The sequence below is a fragment of the Netta rufina genome, assembly GCF_964035555.1.
Source record: "Netta rufina genome assembly, chromosome: 23".
NCBI lineage: Eukaryota > Metazoa > Chordata > Aves > Anseriformes > Anatidae > Netta > Netta rufina.
In genome coordinates, this window is record NC_140147.1 from 1,589,008 (window position 1) to 1,607,377 (window position 18,370).

Sequence of the window (18,370 nt, forward strand, 5' to 3'; positions counted from 1 at the left end):
AGCCTATCCTTATTTCAGTTGTGCTCAGTTGTGCTACAGCTCTGCAGTATATGATGCTGCAGCCCATGTAGCATAACTAAGATTTTGCTGTTAAACCTCTGTTCTACATTAAGTATTGAAATGGATTTTGCCAATTTCAGCTCACTTCATAATTTATGAAAGCTAAGGATCAGGACTTGCAGATTTTGTTTTCTAATCAACAGTTTATGATAAACGTTTAAAAGATGAGGAAGAACCTAAACAGAGGAAGAGGAGAAACTTTCTCTAAGTAGGAACCCAGAAGACCAATTTTTTGAAAAATGAGAGTCTGCCCTGGAAGCTTACAAAAGCTTATCCTATCACACTACTAGGAAGCAAAAAAGGTTGTTTCCTACCGTCTCGGCTAGGCAGAAAGGCCAGAAAATAAACAGATCTGAACATGAAAGTCCAATTATTCAACTCTAAAGCAACACAAAAAAGGGTCAATAATATAGTAGCCGTGGCACGTAAGCATCCAGATGTTTGATTGCCATTTCCTCCTTCCTAAACTGTAGTGGGAAGCCCAGACCAAAGTGTCAGCCTGTGTAAAGCCCAGGGCACATCCAAGGCGAGCTCATTACAATTTCTTCTTAGAAACAGAGGACTGTTTTATTTGCAAAACTGGGATTTTGCTGATCTTTGAAAGACAAAGATGTACAAAAGGAAAGATATACATAATACATACCAGCGTCTAAGCAGCTGATGTATCCAACAGCCTGTCCATGTGCAGGCAGCATATACCCGAGGGTCTGCAGGCCCCCGACTGAGAAGCCCAGCTGACACTTGAGCAGTAATGGCTGTTGTTACATGTGGTCTGTTCTCTGCTCGCACATTACCCTGATGAAGGAGAACCTCCTGAGTCTGATTAACCAGTAAATCACTCCTAATAAATCAGCACTGAAAAAAATATCCTGATTCCACACTCCAGTTTCCCAGAATTTGGGTCATTACCAGGCTCCCATGCAGCCAAAGCAAAATATCCGCTGGATGAAGTGACCAGCTAATGACAGCCCTTTAAATACAAACTCATTCTGAAATTGGAATGTAGGAATACTCCTCATTAAAATCATAATCCACCAGTGATCTGTACTTATTAAAGGCTTGAACTGATGTCAATGGGGAAGGAGAAACAGAACTCAACAGGGCTCTTCAGCCAGCCCCAGCTCTAGCTGCCCTGCTGCAGCAGGTGCTCCAGAGGGAGGCGAAGCACGGGAGATGAGAGCACAAGATGCCATCTCATCAGAGGTAGCAAGCAAATGCAACTGTGGATGGTTGCCAGCATTTCTACAGACTGGAACAATTTCTTGTGAAAGATGAGATGCTGGGATACTAACATGTTTGTGAAATGACTTCCTTGGATGAGCAGCAGAAGGCAGAGCGCCAAAATGCAAGGCTGTCTGGTGGTAAGGACCAAGAAATAATTGACTGGATAAGCATGAGCTCAGTGCCTTGGAATGCAAGGTTTGCTCCCAGACTAATGAAGATTATATTAGGAGGAACCCAGGCACTGAAAAGAATGAAACCTGTCTTCAGCAGAAGCACTGAATGATACCTCAGGGTATTTTGAGCTACAACACAGCAACAAAGTCATTTTTTTTCTTATGTTCCCATACAGATCTGGAGAGGAACAGGCTGAGTTTGTAGGGCAGCACTAAGAGGTAAGAGGCACTGAGGATCGTTCTCCCTGTGACAGGAAAATGAGAAAGGCTTCATCTTACGAAGACAAAAGCAGTTAGGACTTGTACTGATCAGTGACAAAGGATTTGAACCCTTCCAAACTGCACATGCAGACCAAGGGAGAAAAAATCATCCCCAACTTCCAACGTTCTAAACATCAGCAAACACAAAAAGGACTTGTTCATAAACTTTAAAAAAAAAAAAAAAAAAAAAAACAAAAAGAAAAAGAAAAACAGCATTGAAGAGAAATCCTCCCTCCCTCATTTGCTCTTGGCCCTTTGTGGGCTGAAATCCCTGTTGGTTCGGGGCCAGCTATCAGCCAAAGGGAAGTGAAAAGTCAGAATTCCTGGCACAGCATTTCTGCCCCAACTGAGCACTGGTTTAGCAAGATGCTTTGCTACACTGTTGGGCGTTTCACCACCATTCACGCCAAGCTATCAAAGAGGTTTCGATTAAAAATAATTACATACACTTTTAATTACATCCTTTAATAAAATGAATTTTCAGCAGAGACAGAATATGACAGGACACGGTCTTTAAAGACAGTTGAGAAATGCATGAGAAGTCTCTGGGAGAAGGGTGTGACTTCAGAAACAGAAACCTGAAGGGCTAAATATCAGAGACTAGTCCTGTGGAACCCTAGCTACACACTATTTCAACTAAGGCAATAAAACAGTGACATGAGAACGTATCTCCGAGACCTACCTTGGCTGGATTGAGTGCCGTGATGACCCACACACAGTAAGCATTGTTATCGTATTGGACAGGGTAGTTGGGAGAAGTTATCACACCGCTGGGACCACGAAGGTACATATCACACATCCTTGCTGTGAAAAAGAAAACAAGACAGATGTGGGAGTGAGGTCTGTTAGCTCTGGGATGAATACGGAGTTCTCTGTTTGGAGACGAGAGAGAAATAGTGATGCATACTGTATGAAGGCAGGGGAGAATTAAAAATTGCTGCTCTGTGTTGTTTTCTCTAGCCAAAACACTCATCTTCTTCCATGCAACATCAGAGACAAAGGATTTATCTAGGATGATTGGATGAGTGGGGTGTTTCCAGAGGCAATCAAACAGATGGACCGCCAGACCAACCAACAGCCCATTTTCTAGCTCTCACACTGATTTAGTATTTGCTTACTGCGTTGAAGTACTCAGAGAAATACTTTCATGTCCAGGACAATGAAAGCAACTACATGGAAGATGCCAGGTAAGACACGGATCCTTTTTAATGTCCCAGGAAGGTCATATTTCCTTTCTTCATTGCAGATCTAAAAAACTACTGCACATCAAGTATTTATTAGGTGAGGGCTGACTTCGTTCTGCTACAACTGTGGACTCAAAGAACGAAGATGGCAGCTCAACTTCACATCTTAAAAACATCTTAGGTAAAGTGGAAGCTGAAAAGCACTTAAGGGGGAAATGTTTGCCTGTAGTGTTCCTTTGATGTGATATTTAATCAGAAAATGTAAAGAACAGCATCCTTGTTTTGTAACTGCCTCTGCTGTTGTGATGGATCCTCAAAATTAATCTATCTGAAATTTCAAAGGAGTCCTATTTGCAAATGTGGTTTCTGCAGGGCTTTTTTTTTTTTTTTTTTTTTTTTTTTACCCGTAAACAGCTGTAAAGCATAGAAAATGGTCTCACGGCCAAACTGACCACACAGCAGGGCTGCATTCCTGCTGCCCTGTGAGACCCCGTTCCTGGAGCCTGCTACATCTACCCAGTCCCACCTGACAGTAAAAGTTAAGGCCTGCTATTCCCACCTTAAAAGTGGGCAACAGGGCCACAAAGGGACTAAGGAACTCTTCCTTGCACCCAGAGGGAGTCTGCTGCAGATAAGGAAGCTAAAATTCCCTCTCTGAACACAGTGGCAAGATGCTTCATTACCAGGTGTTACAAACTGCTCCAGTCCAGTGGCTTTAGAGCTGGCTGGTGAGGCACCCTGCAAGCTGAAGGAAACTCACCACACGATAACAAAATGGGAACAGAAAACGTGGTTTAAAACCGAGATAAAAAGCAAATGGAAAACTTTGAAAAGAAAAAAAAAAAAAAGGAAGTTAGTGGTAGAAATTTTTTTAAGTTGATTCACAGAATCGCAATAATGCAGGCAAATCCTTTCTTATCTCTTGCAAGAGGACACCATAAATTTCCTTTATAGTGTCACATATTTATGCCAAATATCCTCTTACACTGATTCAATTTATTCTAGGCTTGTTTCAAGAATTAGATGGGATTCCAAAGCCTTGAAAACCTCTGCAGATGAAATTAAAGAGAAAAAGAACTGAAAAAAATACCAATTTATGACTTTAAGAGCTTTAGAGGGATTTAATTAAAAATATTACAAGTTGTTCATTATTAGCATTACAAATAGCACAATTATGCATGCCACTTTTTATAGAGAGAGAGGATAGAGAGAAAGAAAACAAAATGGCCAAGGGCAAAATGGACATTAGTTTTCATTTTTACGCTGAAAGAAAACTGCTTTTGCTGATATCTCATGGCTGGGCCACAAGATAATCGGGCTGCTGCTAGCTTCCAAACCTTCACCTCATCCCCCCTCTCCTCCTTATCCTTTAAAAAGGAATAATCTGGAGTGGAGAACAAAAAGGGACAAAGCATTGCTGAGAGGTGTGGACATAGCACACAGGTATGAAGGACACAAATAATCCATCAGCTGCAGAGCAAGTAGCTTATGAAGCTCCACAGTTAATAGTTTTATCGTGTACAGGAACAGGTGTTTGTCTTAAAAACATGAATTTCTGGTATCAAAAAGTTGCATGAGAATCAAGTGAAGGTTTCTTTCTCAGGCATGAGCTGAAAAGATTCAAAATTTGAAGCCGTGTTACTCTCTGCTTACCTGGAAAACAAGAATCCCCACTAGAAAAGAATAAAGATCCTATTGACTTTTGAGAGTGAACGAGCAAGACCAAACTCCTATTTCCAAGAAAACAAAGGAACCCAGTGCAGCACAGAAGAAACAGCAGTACCGAGCTGAATTTTTCCAACAGGCTGAGAGCACTGCCAGGTTGCTCTTCTAGCTGCACCTCTTGCCTGAGTGAGGGTGCTGAAAACAGATCTGCACCAAGGGCCACACAGCAGGCTGAGGATAAGACCCAGCTGAAATCAAAAGAACCAACTTAATACAGCTTATAAACATCCAACACTCAGCGAGAGGCTTGAACCTGTTCTAGGACTGCCTAACAATCGATTTGACTTTTAAAGAGAAGGAAAGACTGAACCAAAAAGAAGAGAAAGAACAAAGGGGGTGTAGCAAGGTGTCTCTGGGAGGAACCAGAGATGGTCTTCCATGGGGTAGGTGGGAGCTGCCAGCCTAGAAATATCCACTTACAGTGCTCTGCTCCTTGGAACAGCATTGATCAAAAGAAAAAGGCAACAGGCAGCAACCAAGTGCAGACAAACTTGAGGATGGAATGAGCGATGCATGAATAGGGCATAAAGGAGATGGATTTTCTCATTAGTCCGACTAACTTGGTAAAAAACGTTCGTCTTCTCACCTCTGCACACTGGCCTGTGGTCACTCCATGCAACAATCATGTCGCTCACTCTCTTACAGGTGATGCTTTTGGACCCTTGTAAATCATAGCCCTCGTTACAGGTGAACTGGATGCTGGAGCCCAACCTAGCAGAGAACAGAAGGTGAAGTTAGCAACCGAGAAGCTTCTGCCGCAACGGGTTTGTCACTTGCTTTTTTATTATCCCAGTGATTCTCCAAATTGTGAACAGAGAGAGTGCACTGGCCCTCCAGGCAACAGCAGAAATGAATGAGGGGCAGGCTTTTGCCTCATTCATTTGCTTATGCTGGGCACTGTTTGCCTGAGGTGGTGACAGTCCCCGAACAGATTTGAGTCTTTCAATGCAACTTCAGGGGGAGGTTTTTTCAGTTCGGGAGCACAGACTCCGTCCCAAGAGATGACATGCTCAGCATTCTTATAAAGAAAAAAAACTTCATCTACTACTGAAAGATTTCTTCTGTATTCTATCACTTTGGATTCAGATCCTTTGCTGGTTAAAGCCAGTCCTATCTTACTCACTGAAGTGACACGATGCCAGTTTCCAGCAGCTGAGAATTTATCCCATGGCATTTAGGGACTCTGTTGGGAATTGCCTTTCCTCCACTCTCATTCCCCCCTCCTCCAATACATTTTCTGGACTTCAGGAGAATTTGATAGACTCAGGTTAAATTGAAAGACATTTTTAGTGAACAAAACAGCTATCGACAGCAAAATAAGATTAAATATTGATTCCCCATTGCTAACAGCAGGCTGATTCATTCCTACGCTCTTTAAATGAACGCTAGCAAGTACAAGGGAATAACAGCATTGTTTTAAACTCTATAAGAAAACAATTATCCAGCACCACATTTACTTATTGACAAGGAACTGTACCAGTGCTTTGGGAAGACACCTGAAATTCACTGGGGGCAGGGGCATGCTGTGACTTAAGCTAGTTTTAGAAGCGATGCTGTTGCTGTTTAAGACAGCTCTTTCTGCACTTCATTGGAAAGGGGAATGACAACAAACATGGATAATACAAGCCTGGCCAGATGCCCATTTTTTGAAAGGAGAAATATTCCCAAAGAACTCATTACAGATCATCACCCAGGACATGGTCTCTCACACACACGTGCACTTCTACACACACTTGTTCATCTACATCACTAGGCTCAGCAAGCTTTCAGACAGAGCACATTTAGATGTGTGCAGATGGTCTCTAACAACAGACTACGTAACGTCAAGGAGCACACACGATGGTTATAAACTATAGCTTTGCAGCATGCAGAAACACAAACATAAAAGGTTCTTACCTAAAATCGTTGCCTATTCTTTTGCCTCTCTCTGGAATCCCAGGGTCTGGACACATATTATGTCCCTGGGACACACCAACCTGAGTTACTACAAAGCAAAAACAGCACATACAGAGACAGAATAGCAAAAGAAACATTCTTTCATCAACTGTCTTGGTGGATGTGGAGAGAAAATGGCAATTGGTAGCTTGAAAAACCTGAATGTATTCCATTTTGCTTAGAAAAAACAGCTTTGGAAACAAGTTTAACTGGAATCATTTCAGCTCGGTTTAGACACCAAAGTGTTTTCTAGGAAGTGCCAGCTAGGAACACAGTTTTCCCCCTGTTCTGCTATAGAAGTACCTCTGAAAAGAGATTTTTCGTTCTGCAAAATTACACCAATTAAACAGCCCATTTCCGAAGCCTGTGATTAAAACGGCCACCTGTGACACGACAAGGTGACTGTCTACCACCCTCCAAACCCATCTGAGCGCTGCCAGAGAGAGAAACAACTCGATGAGAAGGTAGGTGTATGATACCAGGGAAAAAAAGCAAGCACAGAACAAAAGAGAGAGAGGAAAGGGAAATGTGAGTCTAGCATTTTAAAGCAAGTAATTTAGTTTGAATATGAAAAACTTTATGGAGCAACCTTAATGTAACTACCAACAAATAGAAACCTCTCAAGTGGTGATCAGCACTGAATAAACATCTGCAAACCTGGTTCTCTATCTCCCCACGTCCACCTTCCCCCTTCAGCCTGTCACATGGCACAAAGAAGCATTACCTAGGAATGGATTTAGCCAGGGTGGCTCCTGAAAGCATGAAATGAGATCTAGCAATATGCTGATTTCAATTTGGAATTCCAGCAACTACCGAAACGCATAATAATATGGGACAAAGGGGTAACTTTGTCACAGAGATGTAGAAGTTGATGCGATTCAGCTTTCTCATATCATTGAGGGGAGGACTCAAGGAAAATGCAACACATTTTTTCAGCAAGGCTGAAGCAGTGGAGCATGAATCTGAAGCGAGCACGTTCCCATTCAACCTCTGCCTACCACCAGATCAAAGGAGAAACCTCAGCTATACTGCAGAAGGTATACAGAAGGCACTGTGTTAGCACAGTGCCCAAAGCCCGCTGCCAAATGGGATGATGGTGGGGTGATAAAAGCACGGTTCTCACTCCAGGCACGTCAGCTTCACAATCAGAGATCTGCACAGCGCCGAGCACGGAGGAAGACACAGAGGGTGGTGCATGTAAATATTTACATGGGGAGAAAAGCACGTGGAGCATCTGCACAAACACAGGCTGCACAGCATGGACACACAGAAAGGCAAGACCATCGAATGTGGTAATTATTCACTGAGTAATTACACCTCGTGTAAGTCAGGCACAGCTGGAAGATCGAACCCTGTTTCTAAAGGGATGGAAGGATCCCTCTGCTCCTGCTGGTACGGGGCTGTCGTCTGAGCATCTCCACCCAAGTGCTGGCTGCCTGCACTGAAAACATTTCAGCTCGTAACCTGCTGCTCAGCTCGAGGTGCTTCCCTCCTGTCCCAGCCCTTCCTCCCTGCACTGCTGCCACCTTCCCTTCCTGCACCAAGTCCCACGTGCTCGGGACCAGGGACATGGGGCAGGGGCTGCCCAGCCTGGCTCTGGTATGGTTGCTGTGTGCTGCCTCGTGCCCTAGCCAGCTGCTTGCTGCTCCAGGGGCTCCTCCGTGAATTTGAGGGCAAAAGAGGAAAAGAGGCGCAGTTTTATAGGAAACTAACAGTCTTATACAGTTTTATAGGAAACTGACAGTCTACTTCATCTTTTGCATATTCATAACCCTGTGTTAAGCTCCATCACGTGGACAAGCAGACACACCAGTGAGACAGAAGCATTACAGCAGCACACAGCATCTACCTTTTGATGGCTGCATTTTGCAGCTACAAAGCTTTGCTGCCACCTTTCATGGATTCTGAGTGTACACGAGTCAGAAGGAAGGGAGCCCTCCTCAGAGCAGGGATCTTTCTCTGCTCCTTTGCCAGTGCCCTGATAACCAAAGCAGCCGTGACAAACCCCAGCTCCACCAGGAGGTATCTCCAGCAGCCATCAGGGCTGCAGGATAATTCAGTGGATTTCTTTTCTTTTGGTTTGATCTACTCTCCCTTCTTCCCCGCTAAATTTCATGCCTAGATACATGACACAATTGAACAGTTTTTAATTTGCTGTTAACTTTTTGCTAACTTGGCCAGTCTGCCTTAGGTCCTGGAGATTTCACGTGTGTTCACAAACTATACAAGTGGCTGTAAAGACCCAGCCACTGTCACATCATCGCAGGAGCTACAGGCGGGTGTTGCAATGTTAGCCAAAATTCTGGCACAGAAAATTTGGTCCAGCTCTGAGCTCTGCCTTAGTACCCGTTTGGGGCCATTGCCTGTAGCTTTGATCAAGCTGTTGAGTGTAATCTATGGAGCTAAATACTCCTCTGCTACGTACCTCCCAAGGCGTGGGATGTGCCTTAACAGCTCTGCTCTAATGATACACGAAGCAAATGGGAATTTAGAGAATGAAATGCACGGAGGCTTCAGCAGTGAGCAGTGAATCGCCTCAGTCAGAGCAAGGAAATAAGGTCAGAATCAAACAGCCCCCCGGTATTTTAGCACATTTTAGGTTGTTTCACTGCAGAACTGCTGCATAGAAACAACAGCAGCAAGAAGCCTCTCCCTGAAGTTGTGGGAGGGATACGATCTCTTCAGAGACCAAGGTGGTCCTTCTGCAGATGAAATCACCTCCCAACAGCCCTTTTGCTAGGGCTCGAAATGATGCTTCGCTTCTGAGAAACCAAAGGTTGGCTGAGCAAAGTGCAAGGTGTCACTGTCTTCCTTTGGGTTCCTTAGATCTCCATCTGCCTACACAAACATCCTGGCTGCACACACAGGTATCTCCAAGGAAAGTAAAATTAACATTTAAGATAGAATACACAAACTAGGGTTGTATGTCACAAGTCTACAGGGTACGTAGGAGAAATACGAAGATTTCTCACTGTACTTCTATACCTTCTCCAGAGTAAAAATACACTAAACAAGGAGATATGCCTCTGATGTATACATATTTACACAGCTTCTACATATATCTGCATTGAAACACTCGCATGCCCTTCCCTGCAGAGCAGATTACCAGATTGACTTTCCACATCAAATTCTTTCTCCCACAGTCAAAACACTACCCAGACAGTATTTACACCCGTGTTGGTTACTCTGAGCTGGTGTCACATTCATTTATTATGTCTCATATCAGATGACAGCAAACCTAGGAGACTGGTTCAAAGCTTTGGGAAGAGGCAAGGCTACAGATGACCAGCAGAACCCACAGGCACCAGAGAGCAGGTTGTCAATTATCATACTTCTGAAGACTAAAATACTTCTTTCATTAGTATCTATACAACACGTATAAATAACCAGTGAGCAGATCAGATACAAACAGAGCAAGGAGAGGTATCTTTGTATCATGACAGCGTGGACATTTTATTTTTTCACATTAAGAGTGAAAGAAAAGGAGAGGATGGATCAGATGGCCACTTACAGAAACTTCTGTTCTTCTATCTTTTGCTTTAAACATACACACATGAACGCAACTCAACCAAAGTTCATAAACCATATTTGTTATGCTGAGAACTTGGTGTCAGTACTGTATTCATCTTCCTAAAGGTTTGACTGATTTATGCCAGGGCTGTAGCACTCCAAATGAGTTCTTCAGGGTTACAAGGAGAACAATAGATCTTAAAAGCTGTGATGAAGTGTTCCAGTTCTACATTACAGGCTCAAGGATTCTTTCTCCCAAACCATGGAACTTGTTTTCCTCCCCCTTCACTCTCCTATTTATTTTTTTTTTCCCAACAACTTCCTTCTCATCATGCATTCAGTAACAGCCAGTTATGATTGCTTTGTTTGCAATGGTAATTTACTCCATCTGTTAAAAGAACAAGGAACCTTCTTTAGCTCTCTGTATTTCCCCATGTTAATAAAGTTCACTGATAGACTCCCAAGGGACAATTTTTATTGAATTTAGGAGTGTTAAATATGAGTTACAAGATAAAACAGGATCTAATTTTTTTTTTTTTTTTTTAAACAAAACCTTAACGTTTCTCAGCATGAAAAATACAGTGAAAAAAGTGAGCTCTTCTCCTGGCATGAGGGGGACAAAGGAGGACTTTAGCATCTATCAGTTGTCTTAACATGGTTGAGTTAATCTTCATGACCACTCTAAGGCTTACAGTTACTCCATACAACGTTCTGGTCAGATTTCAAAGACTGTTTGCAGCACGCCCTACTTCAACCCAACCGGGCTCGTTTGGAAGCTGTGCTGCTTCCAGCCAGAAGCCCACATCCTGCTCCTCTTTGCTCCATGCTCACTTCGTACCGTGGCAGTGCAGCAGGGACCCACATGCAAACACTCATTCCTTGACACGTGCTGCAGAAAGCAGGCTTACTGCAATGCTCAAGCCCGCAGCTTCCATACACTTGGCTGAGACTAAAATTGATCAACACCTCCAAAATGACTTCGCATTCGCAAATTTAAAATAGATTCTGACAAATGTGAAGATACACAGAGCTTGCACTACTTCATTCAATCCCTTTCAGTAACGTCCAGCAGTGTGTTTTCAGGTGTGCCTCATTCAAATGTCAGAAAAACAACCCTGATGCTGTTTTATAAAAGCAAAGTACCATGTTTTTCACACTGTGTGAGCATGGAATATACACATTTACATACTGCATGCAATACACTGACTTTCTCGCTGCTTTAGGATAACTGCAAATGCAGAAAGTGCCTCAGTTAATATCAGAAAGAAGCAATCCCCTAAATGCAATCTCAAAATTTAAAATGTGTTTCTTATAGCTTATTCTGCAGAGCTGTATTATTTTTCCTCTAAAACTGATTAAAGCAAGATGCCCAATTAATTTTAGGGATGGTGAACAGTATGAAGCACTTGATTTAAATTTCAAATAAACACGTTTGACTGCAACTGAACAAAATTAGCACGTCCCCCACCAAATTCCATGTTTTTTATATATTCTTTTTCTGAAAGAGTACAAACAGCTGCGACATGAATACATTTTGTCTCCATTCAGACATGTGAAACAGAGTTTAATCTGGCGAGGTAGGATCTGGCAGGTAACCACAGCATCCATCCAGCAAAACTGAAATCCTCTGAAAGACCTATAGGGTATTAAGCACGTAGCTGCAAGCTGCCTTATGTGACAACAGGTTCTTCAAGGGAGAATTTTAGGAGAGGTGCAAAGACCACTAGAAACCATTGCTGGCAGGAAAGGATTTGAAAGCAAAGCAGGGTATAGCTCTAGCTTTTACCAAGAGACACAGCCATTTCTAAATTTCTGATATTTGCGCCAGATGAAATGATTATAGCAATACGAGCAAACTTCAGAGGCCTTTAATCAGCCTATCCCACCTGTATAACCACTACTGAAGCATAGCTCACAAGCTCATGAAAGTTTCAGAGAAGAGAGGGCACGGCTAGCCAAGCAAATCAAAAAAGCAAGGGGGAAAAAAAAAAAGATAACACTTCAGGCTCCATTTTCTGAAAATAAACCATTTTCTGGAGACATCTTCTACAGAATCAGCATTCCTGAGGTTGAAAATTTACTGTAACAGAAGTGTGGCAGCAGAAGGCTGTGCAGGATAGAGGTTAATCGGGGTTTACAATCCAGACATTGCTGAGAGCAGCGTACGTGGACGAAGCTAAAGACACCAGGGTTGCACCAAACACCCTGCTGGTAACAGAAAGGAATTTGGGCCACAGTACTATCACTGTATAGTGATATATACCTTAAGAGATTTCGAGCTAAGCTGCCCTCCTATCGCTGTTTTGCCTTATCAAATACGACATGAGGAGCACTGCACAGAGTGCTGAACTGGCAGCTTTGAAGGCTGCAGTCTGCTCTCCACTGGGTGAGGACAGGCTGGGCAGAAGTACCAAGAATTTCCTACAACTTCATCCTCAGAAGTGGAGCACGACTGAGACAGAGCAGGGTACGCTAAAAAGGAAAATTCAGCTGTGGTCTGTTACTCAGCCCCCAGCACCTTCCCCAGGACCCCATGAAGGGTTAGTGCTGACAATGGTCCTGACACACAAACCAGGAGCAGAGCAGACTGCTGCTACCTGGCCACAGAGAAACCGAAACATTCGGCTTCACAATGGGCACTTCTGTACACTAATTTATTTAGAGTGCTGTTCTGGGTCCTTCGGTTTAGTACTGTAACATTCAATAACAACTGATTAAACTGCTACTGGGAAGCATCTTAGGGTGTGCAGGAAGGCAAAACGGGAATCCTATGTATTCTTGACACTTATATAGTGTAAACTAACAAGTCCAAAACAGGCCAACGCTTATCACTTGGTTACGACTCCCTTCCCCACAAACCCCAATATCCAAGACCACACAAATCCCACACCAAACACATCCTCACATCTTCTGGAGCTCCGGTGCCCACACAATCAAAGGTAGAGGTATTTTCCAACGTAATTTCACCCTCAGTGAAGTCAACTGTTTATCATACCTCAAAAGGTTAAATTCTTCTTGGCAAGAATATTTCATAGGACCAAAAGCATCCTGGATACAGGGCTTTTCTTAAAAGTGAGTTTGTTTTCTTTAAACACACCCCAGCATTTTCTACTCTGGAGATGTTGGGCAATTTACATCCTGCTGTTTACCTCGTTGGACCTCTCTCTTTGTATAACTGGAGACTACAAGCACTCATGTGAACCTAAAAGTGAGCCATTTTCATTTCAGACAGACAGTGAGTGATGTTTTAAATTCAGTTCATCCATTTTTCTTAACTGAATTTTGCATCTGAAGTTCAGGCGAGTGAAATGTCCAAACAGTACCTCTTTGATGGGTGCAATGGACTATGCAGAGAATGAACAATTACATCCTCCCCCAAGAAAACTATTTAGGAAATACTGCACTTTGCTCCTATTTAAATTTCTATACGATATAACATGGAGTTAATTCAGATCCTTCTTGTTTAATCTTGAGTCTCCTTTAGAGCTCAGTCACCTGCCCAGAGCCATGTGCATAAAGAAACTCCGAGTCTCGCTCGGAAGGAACCTAATGCAAAGATGAATGACCTAACAGATTCACTTACTGCAGGAGGAAAACACACCAGTGACAAAGCGACGTTCTGAGCACACCTCTAACAGATATCAAACACTTGATATACTGAATGCGAGAAACTAATACGGGGACCACAGAAGTCGGTAGTATAAGCTTTTGCAGACTGAAGTGGCATGATTTTTCTGCAGGAACAAATAATTACATAAAATGCAAAGAGAAAAACAGAGAGACTGCTACTGATTCTGTACGTTTTCTAACACTTGTTTTTTGTGGTTCCTTAGCCCTTCTCCTAAATTTACAATAACATTAATTCAGTTTTCAATGTTGTTTACATTTTGACACTTTCCAAACTAATAGACGACAAATAATGAACCCCAGTCTGCCACCAAACAGGATGCATACAGTATATATTAAATGCACACACACCAATCCCCTGCGTTCCCACTTTAAGGGGTTAGTATATGCTTGTGAATAGAGCACTGGAAGGAAGTGATGCAGTAATGCAAAGGGAGGAGAGGGTAAGGCATTAAAACTTTTAAGAGTGACAAAGTTTTAGAGATTATTGGAAAGTCAAATGAAATGTTCAAGGAGATCATTATACAAAGAGAGCATACGGAGGAGCCAGAAAACTTACACACTGATGTCTTCTGGTTATTGTCCTTGCTTGGCATTAGCTTCACCCCTCTGGACTTCAGCTCCATTTGCTTTTTGACTAGAGACAGATTTAAAACAAAGCAAAAATACAAGGACAGGATTTAGCTAAGCATTAGTGGTTATTTAAAATGAGAATACAGCAACAGTTGTACACTACCCAAACTGTAGGATATCATGCATCTTAGACAACTTTTCCGAAGCCCTCAACAAGGTTCCTCTGTTCATTTGCCTTTGTTAGATCTGGACCAGTGTCCTCATAGAAATGACCCAGTCCAGCTGACCCAATTGAATATAAAAATTGGGCAAGCAATCCCCAACCCTCTGGGACCATGCCATTTTGCTTAATGTACCAAAACTGGGAAATGGACAAGAGGGAAGATCTAAGAGACTTTAGGGGTCTCAAGAGCAAAATGGTAAGTTCCACTTGGTTTTGCTGATGCATTACTACATTATAACACAGTACAGAGCAAGGCCATTCTCTGCTTCTGTGGGAATACAGCTCTCAAAAGGGACACCCCATAACCTGAAAATTGTACACGAGAACTACAGAAGCATTAGATTCATAAAAAGGCAGTAAAATATCAAACAAAAGGGCAATATTAAAGTCACATTACTGGCAAAGAGTAGTACAGATTTACAGACCCACTGTTAATAGCCATAAGCATCTCAATTATAAAATCTTCATGACTATTCCATCACAGGTCCTGACCTTCCCTGCTCTAAACCTCATCTAGATGAGAGACCACGCAAGGGTAGCGGCAAGATTTTGATCTATCCGTTGCCAAAAGAGTCCCATCCTTCTAGGCAATAGGAAGCTTCCCAGCACAACCGAGCAACTATTTGTTCTTATTCTCCAGTCTTGGCTGTTACTGAGGCTCTCTACACCAGAGGGTTTTGCACAAAATCCACGCCATCAAAACCCTCTGGATACCCGTAGAGAGACACCACAGCTCCCTGCAGCGTAAATACAGATATTTTTGACTAAGATGCAGCAGAATTTTTACTGGCATATTTGAAGTTAATGCAGCGAAAGAATAACTTCCCATCAGAAAGCATGATGCCCGTATCAGTTTATCCTTTTTCTGATGAGCCAGTTATCATCTGTGGAGAAAGGCAGTCCATCTCTCACTTCAAACTGTTCTTTTCTCGTTCTTTATCTCATCCTACTTTGATCTCTAAATTAGCACATTTTGAAGACAAAGTTGTCAAGAAAAATTACCAATATAACTAACGAGTTGGTTTTTTTTAATCATACTTTTTTTGGCTTTAGAAAATGTTAGTAACATCTGTTTGCAGGAGCTTCAGACAGGGAGATGTCAAGCATTATTCCTTGAAGCTTACCTAAGGTAGCGCTTTTACTCTGCTAGATGCTAGCTTGAAGCTTTTTGTTCATTATTTGGCTAAAGCTTTTTGCCTTCTCTTTAAATAAAGCATAACTTCAAACTGAGGTCTGAATTAGCTTTAAAAATATTCATGAAGAAAAGCTTACGTTGTCTAGTATTAGTATCTTTAATCTGTTGGAGGTTTATTGCCTTTTTTTTTTAATAAAGAGGGAAAAATAATTAACAGTATGCCAATTTCAAAGCAAATCTACGACATGCCTGTTTCGTTTTGACTGTAATCCATCTGCAAACGCTCCAAGAAAAAAGCAGCATGTCTTAGAATGTCCCAAACAGCAACATATCCCTTCAGGTCACATTACGACAATTCTGGGACCTTTGTAGTCTGAGCTCAAGGTTTTTATCATAACTCACTGTATCAAGGGCCTAAAGAAGAGAATACGAGGCTACAAAATCTAAAATTTCTGGGGAAATCTGGATCCTGTCTCAACTAGACCAGTGACAGCTTTAAAGCACAAATGAGAAATGAAAAATCCCCAGGATTACAGGACTAATGCACACCCACTGTGCAGGACGAACCCAGGCAGCACCATTTCGGGTCGGGGCAGCACTCAGGTGTGCACCCTGTTGCAAAACCAGAGCGGGAATTGCTCATGGGGTGCTTTTCGTGGGCACCCCAGCACCCTGCTCAGCCCAGCTGCTCTCCCTGGGGACACCGAGCTCCTGGCCCCGCGGTGCTGAGCCTCTGCAGCACAGTGCTCCCACTGCCATGGGGATAACAGTGCCTTGCCCTCCGAAATGCCGCAGGTAATGAGGCTTCGTACCAAGCAAGTACACGGGGAAGCTCGTAATCCCGGCCAACGTTCCCTCCCAGTCAATAAAACACTGTCAGGCCCAAGTATCTACAGCTAAATTTGAGCTATTACAGGCCATAGAATGGCTCGTGACTGTGCAGTATCTAATTCATTGCTCTGTAAAATGCTTCGGAGCACCACCAGTAAGAGAGGAGCTTTATTAAAGTTAATTCTCATTTTTACCCTCTGCACCTCCCCATTGGAAGTTACTTCACGCAATTACCAGTAACCGTGCCTCCTGGTCACACAAGTAGAAGCACTGCCCTGTTGATTTCTGCATGGTAAAGCAAGCTTGGAGCCCTAAAGATCAAGCAAAGCTTTTCCATCACCAGCCCACAGCTTTTCGATCCCTGCGCCTGCGGCCTTGATGCTGACACCACAGCCACAATGTGTCTCAGCAATGCCAAAAGGTTCCATCTTATTCCTGACCTGCCTTTAGGATCAGGCCCACAGAAGAAAACCCACTCCAGATTTGTGACTCTAATGGAAAACTTAGCTCAAAAGCACCCAACGGTAATGAAAACAAGCAGCGGAAAGCAGACTGTCACTACCAGGGATCAATCCTAAAATATGGAGGCTGAACTACATTACCCATGAAGCACGGGCCGTGTTTACCCTAATTGCATTCCGTCTCTTTCAATGATAATTGGTAATGAGCTCACTGCATACTCCCTCTCCTTAATCCTTCATTTTACTACACGGAGATGTAATGATGAAGTCAAGGTTTACAAATGACTCAATTTAGATTAGAGCAAGTCAGAATACAGTATACTGTTTTCTTTTTTTAAAAAATAAATAAGAACAATTCCCCTAGCTATGCCCTCAAAAATCCAATATATGAAAATCTATATTGTTTATAAATTTGAATGTGGAACGGTACTGCAAAGGATTGTGTCAGGCTAATTGGACGAACAGAAGTTACTCTGTTTTCCGGAGGGTTTTGCTGCTCACACGTACCTGATAGATCTAATGGAATGCTCAGTGTCCTGACAAATTTGAAAGATGACATTACAAAGCTTTTCCAGCAAGCAAGCAGTCTGGGATGTTTTTTTATTTAAACTGTTTCATGTTGCTCTAAATAAGAATTTAAGGAGACATTTATTTATTTTTAATTTAAAAACAAAAACCAAAAAACACCATATTTCAGCAAAAATCCATTCCATGAAACTCTGTTTCCCTTGCTGGGGGGTTGCCATGATATATTGGCTGGCTTGAATCGGATTTCTACTTTATTTTCTTCCTGCTGGGGTGCTCTAGTATCATCTGTGATATTACTGCAGGTTGCTTACAAGGATTCTCACTTGAGCTGGACGTGAAGAGAAATCACCTTCCCTCACCTGCAACCATTTTCAAACACCCATAGGGTTGTATGCATACCTAGCGAAATGACACCCTTCCTTCATTGATGCCTGCCATTAGCTAGTCTAAGGAACAGCTTAAACAGCTTTAGGAGTTAGAGCCTGTAACAAGTGCCTGAATTTTCCTCTTTTACCCTTTTTCTCAGGATTGCTCAGGAGACTTAACAGGTTGCAGAGCATACGCTCTATCCCCTTTGCAGCCCACAATCGTGATCCAAGATGAGGATTGGTAGATCTGCCAAAAATTAAGGATATATAGATATACACATATTTTTAAAAGCCTATTAGGTGGTGCAATATGTGCAAAATAGTTCATCAGACCATTATTAAAGATGACAAGCCTGCCAGTATTCTGCATTGTGCTACGGGCTGAAACTCACCCCCATTTGTCTTTCTACCTGAGAGTGCAGGACAGAAGGGGAAGGGAATGGGGAGGGTTAGATCAATAAAAGATGCAATTATGTGTTGGTAACAATCAGCTAAAAAGCAATTCAGGATCCTATTTAAGCAATAAAATATGTGCAGGAGAGATGGACTACA

At 42.5% G+C, this 18,370-nt stretch overlaps 1 protein-coding gene across 1 annotated transcript in view; it reads right to left on the reverse strand.

The window, feature by feature from the left end:
• The window catches only part of CSMD2 (CUB and Sushi multiple domains 2), a gene marked incomplete at both ends in the record, with an annotated part of 284,745 nt that overhangs the window by 141,798 nt on the left and 124,577 nt on the right, over window positions 1–18,370 (reverse strand). The window contains 4 exons of the mRNA XM_084300478.1: window positions 2,401–2,522; window positions 5,214–5,338; window positions 6,524–6,611; window positions 14,259–14,336. Coding sequence (XP_084156604.1) covers window positions 2,401–2,522; window positions 5,214–5,338; window positions 6,524–6,611; window positions 14,259–14,336 — 413 coding nt within the window. The remainder of the gene's footprint in view (window positions 1–2,400; window positions 2,523–5,213; window positions 5,339–6,523; window positions 6,612–14,258; window positions 14,337–18,370) is intronic.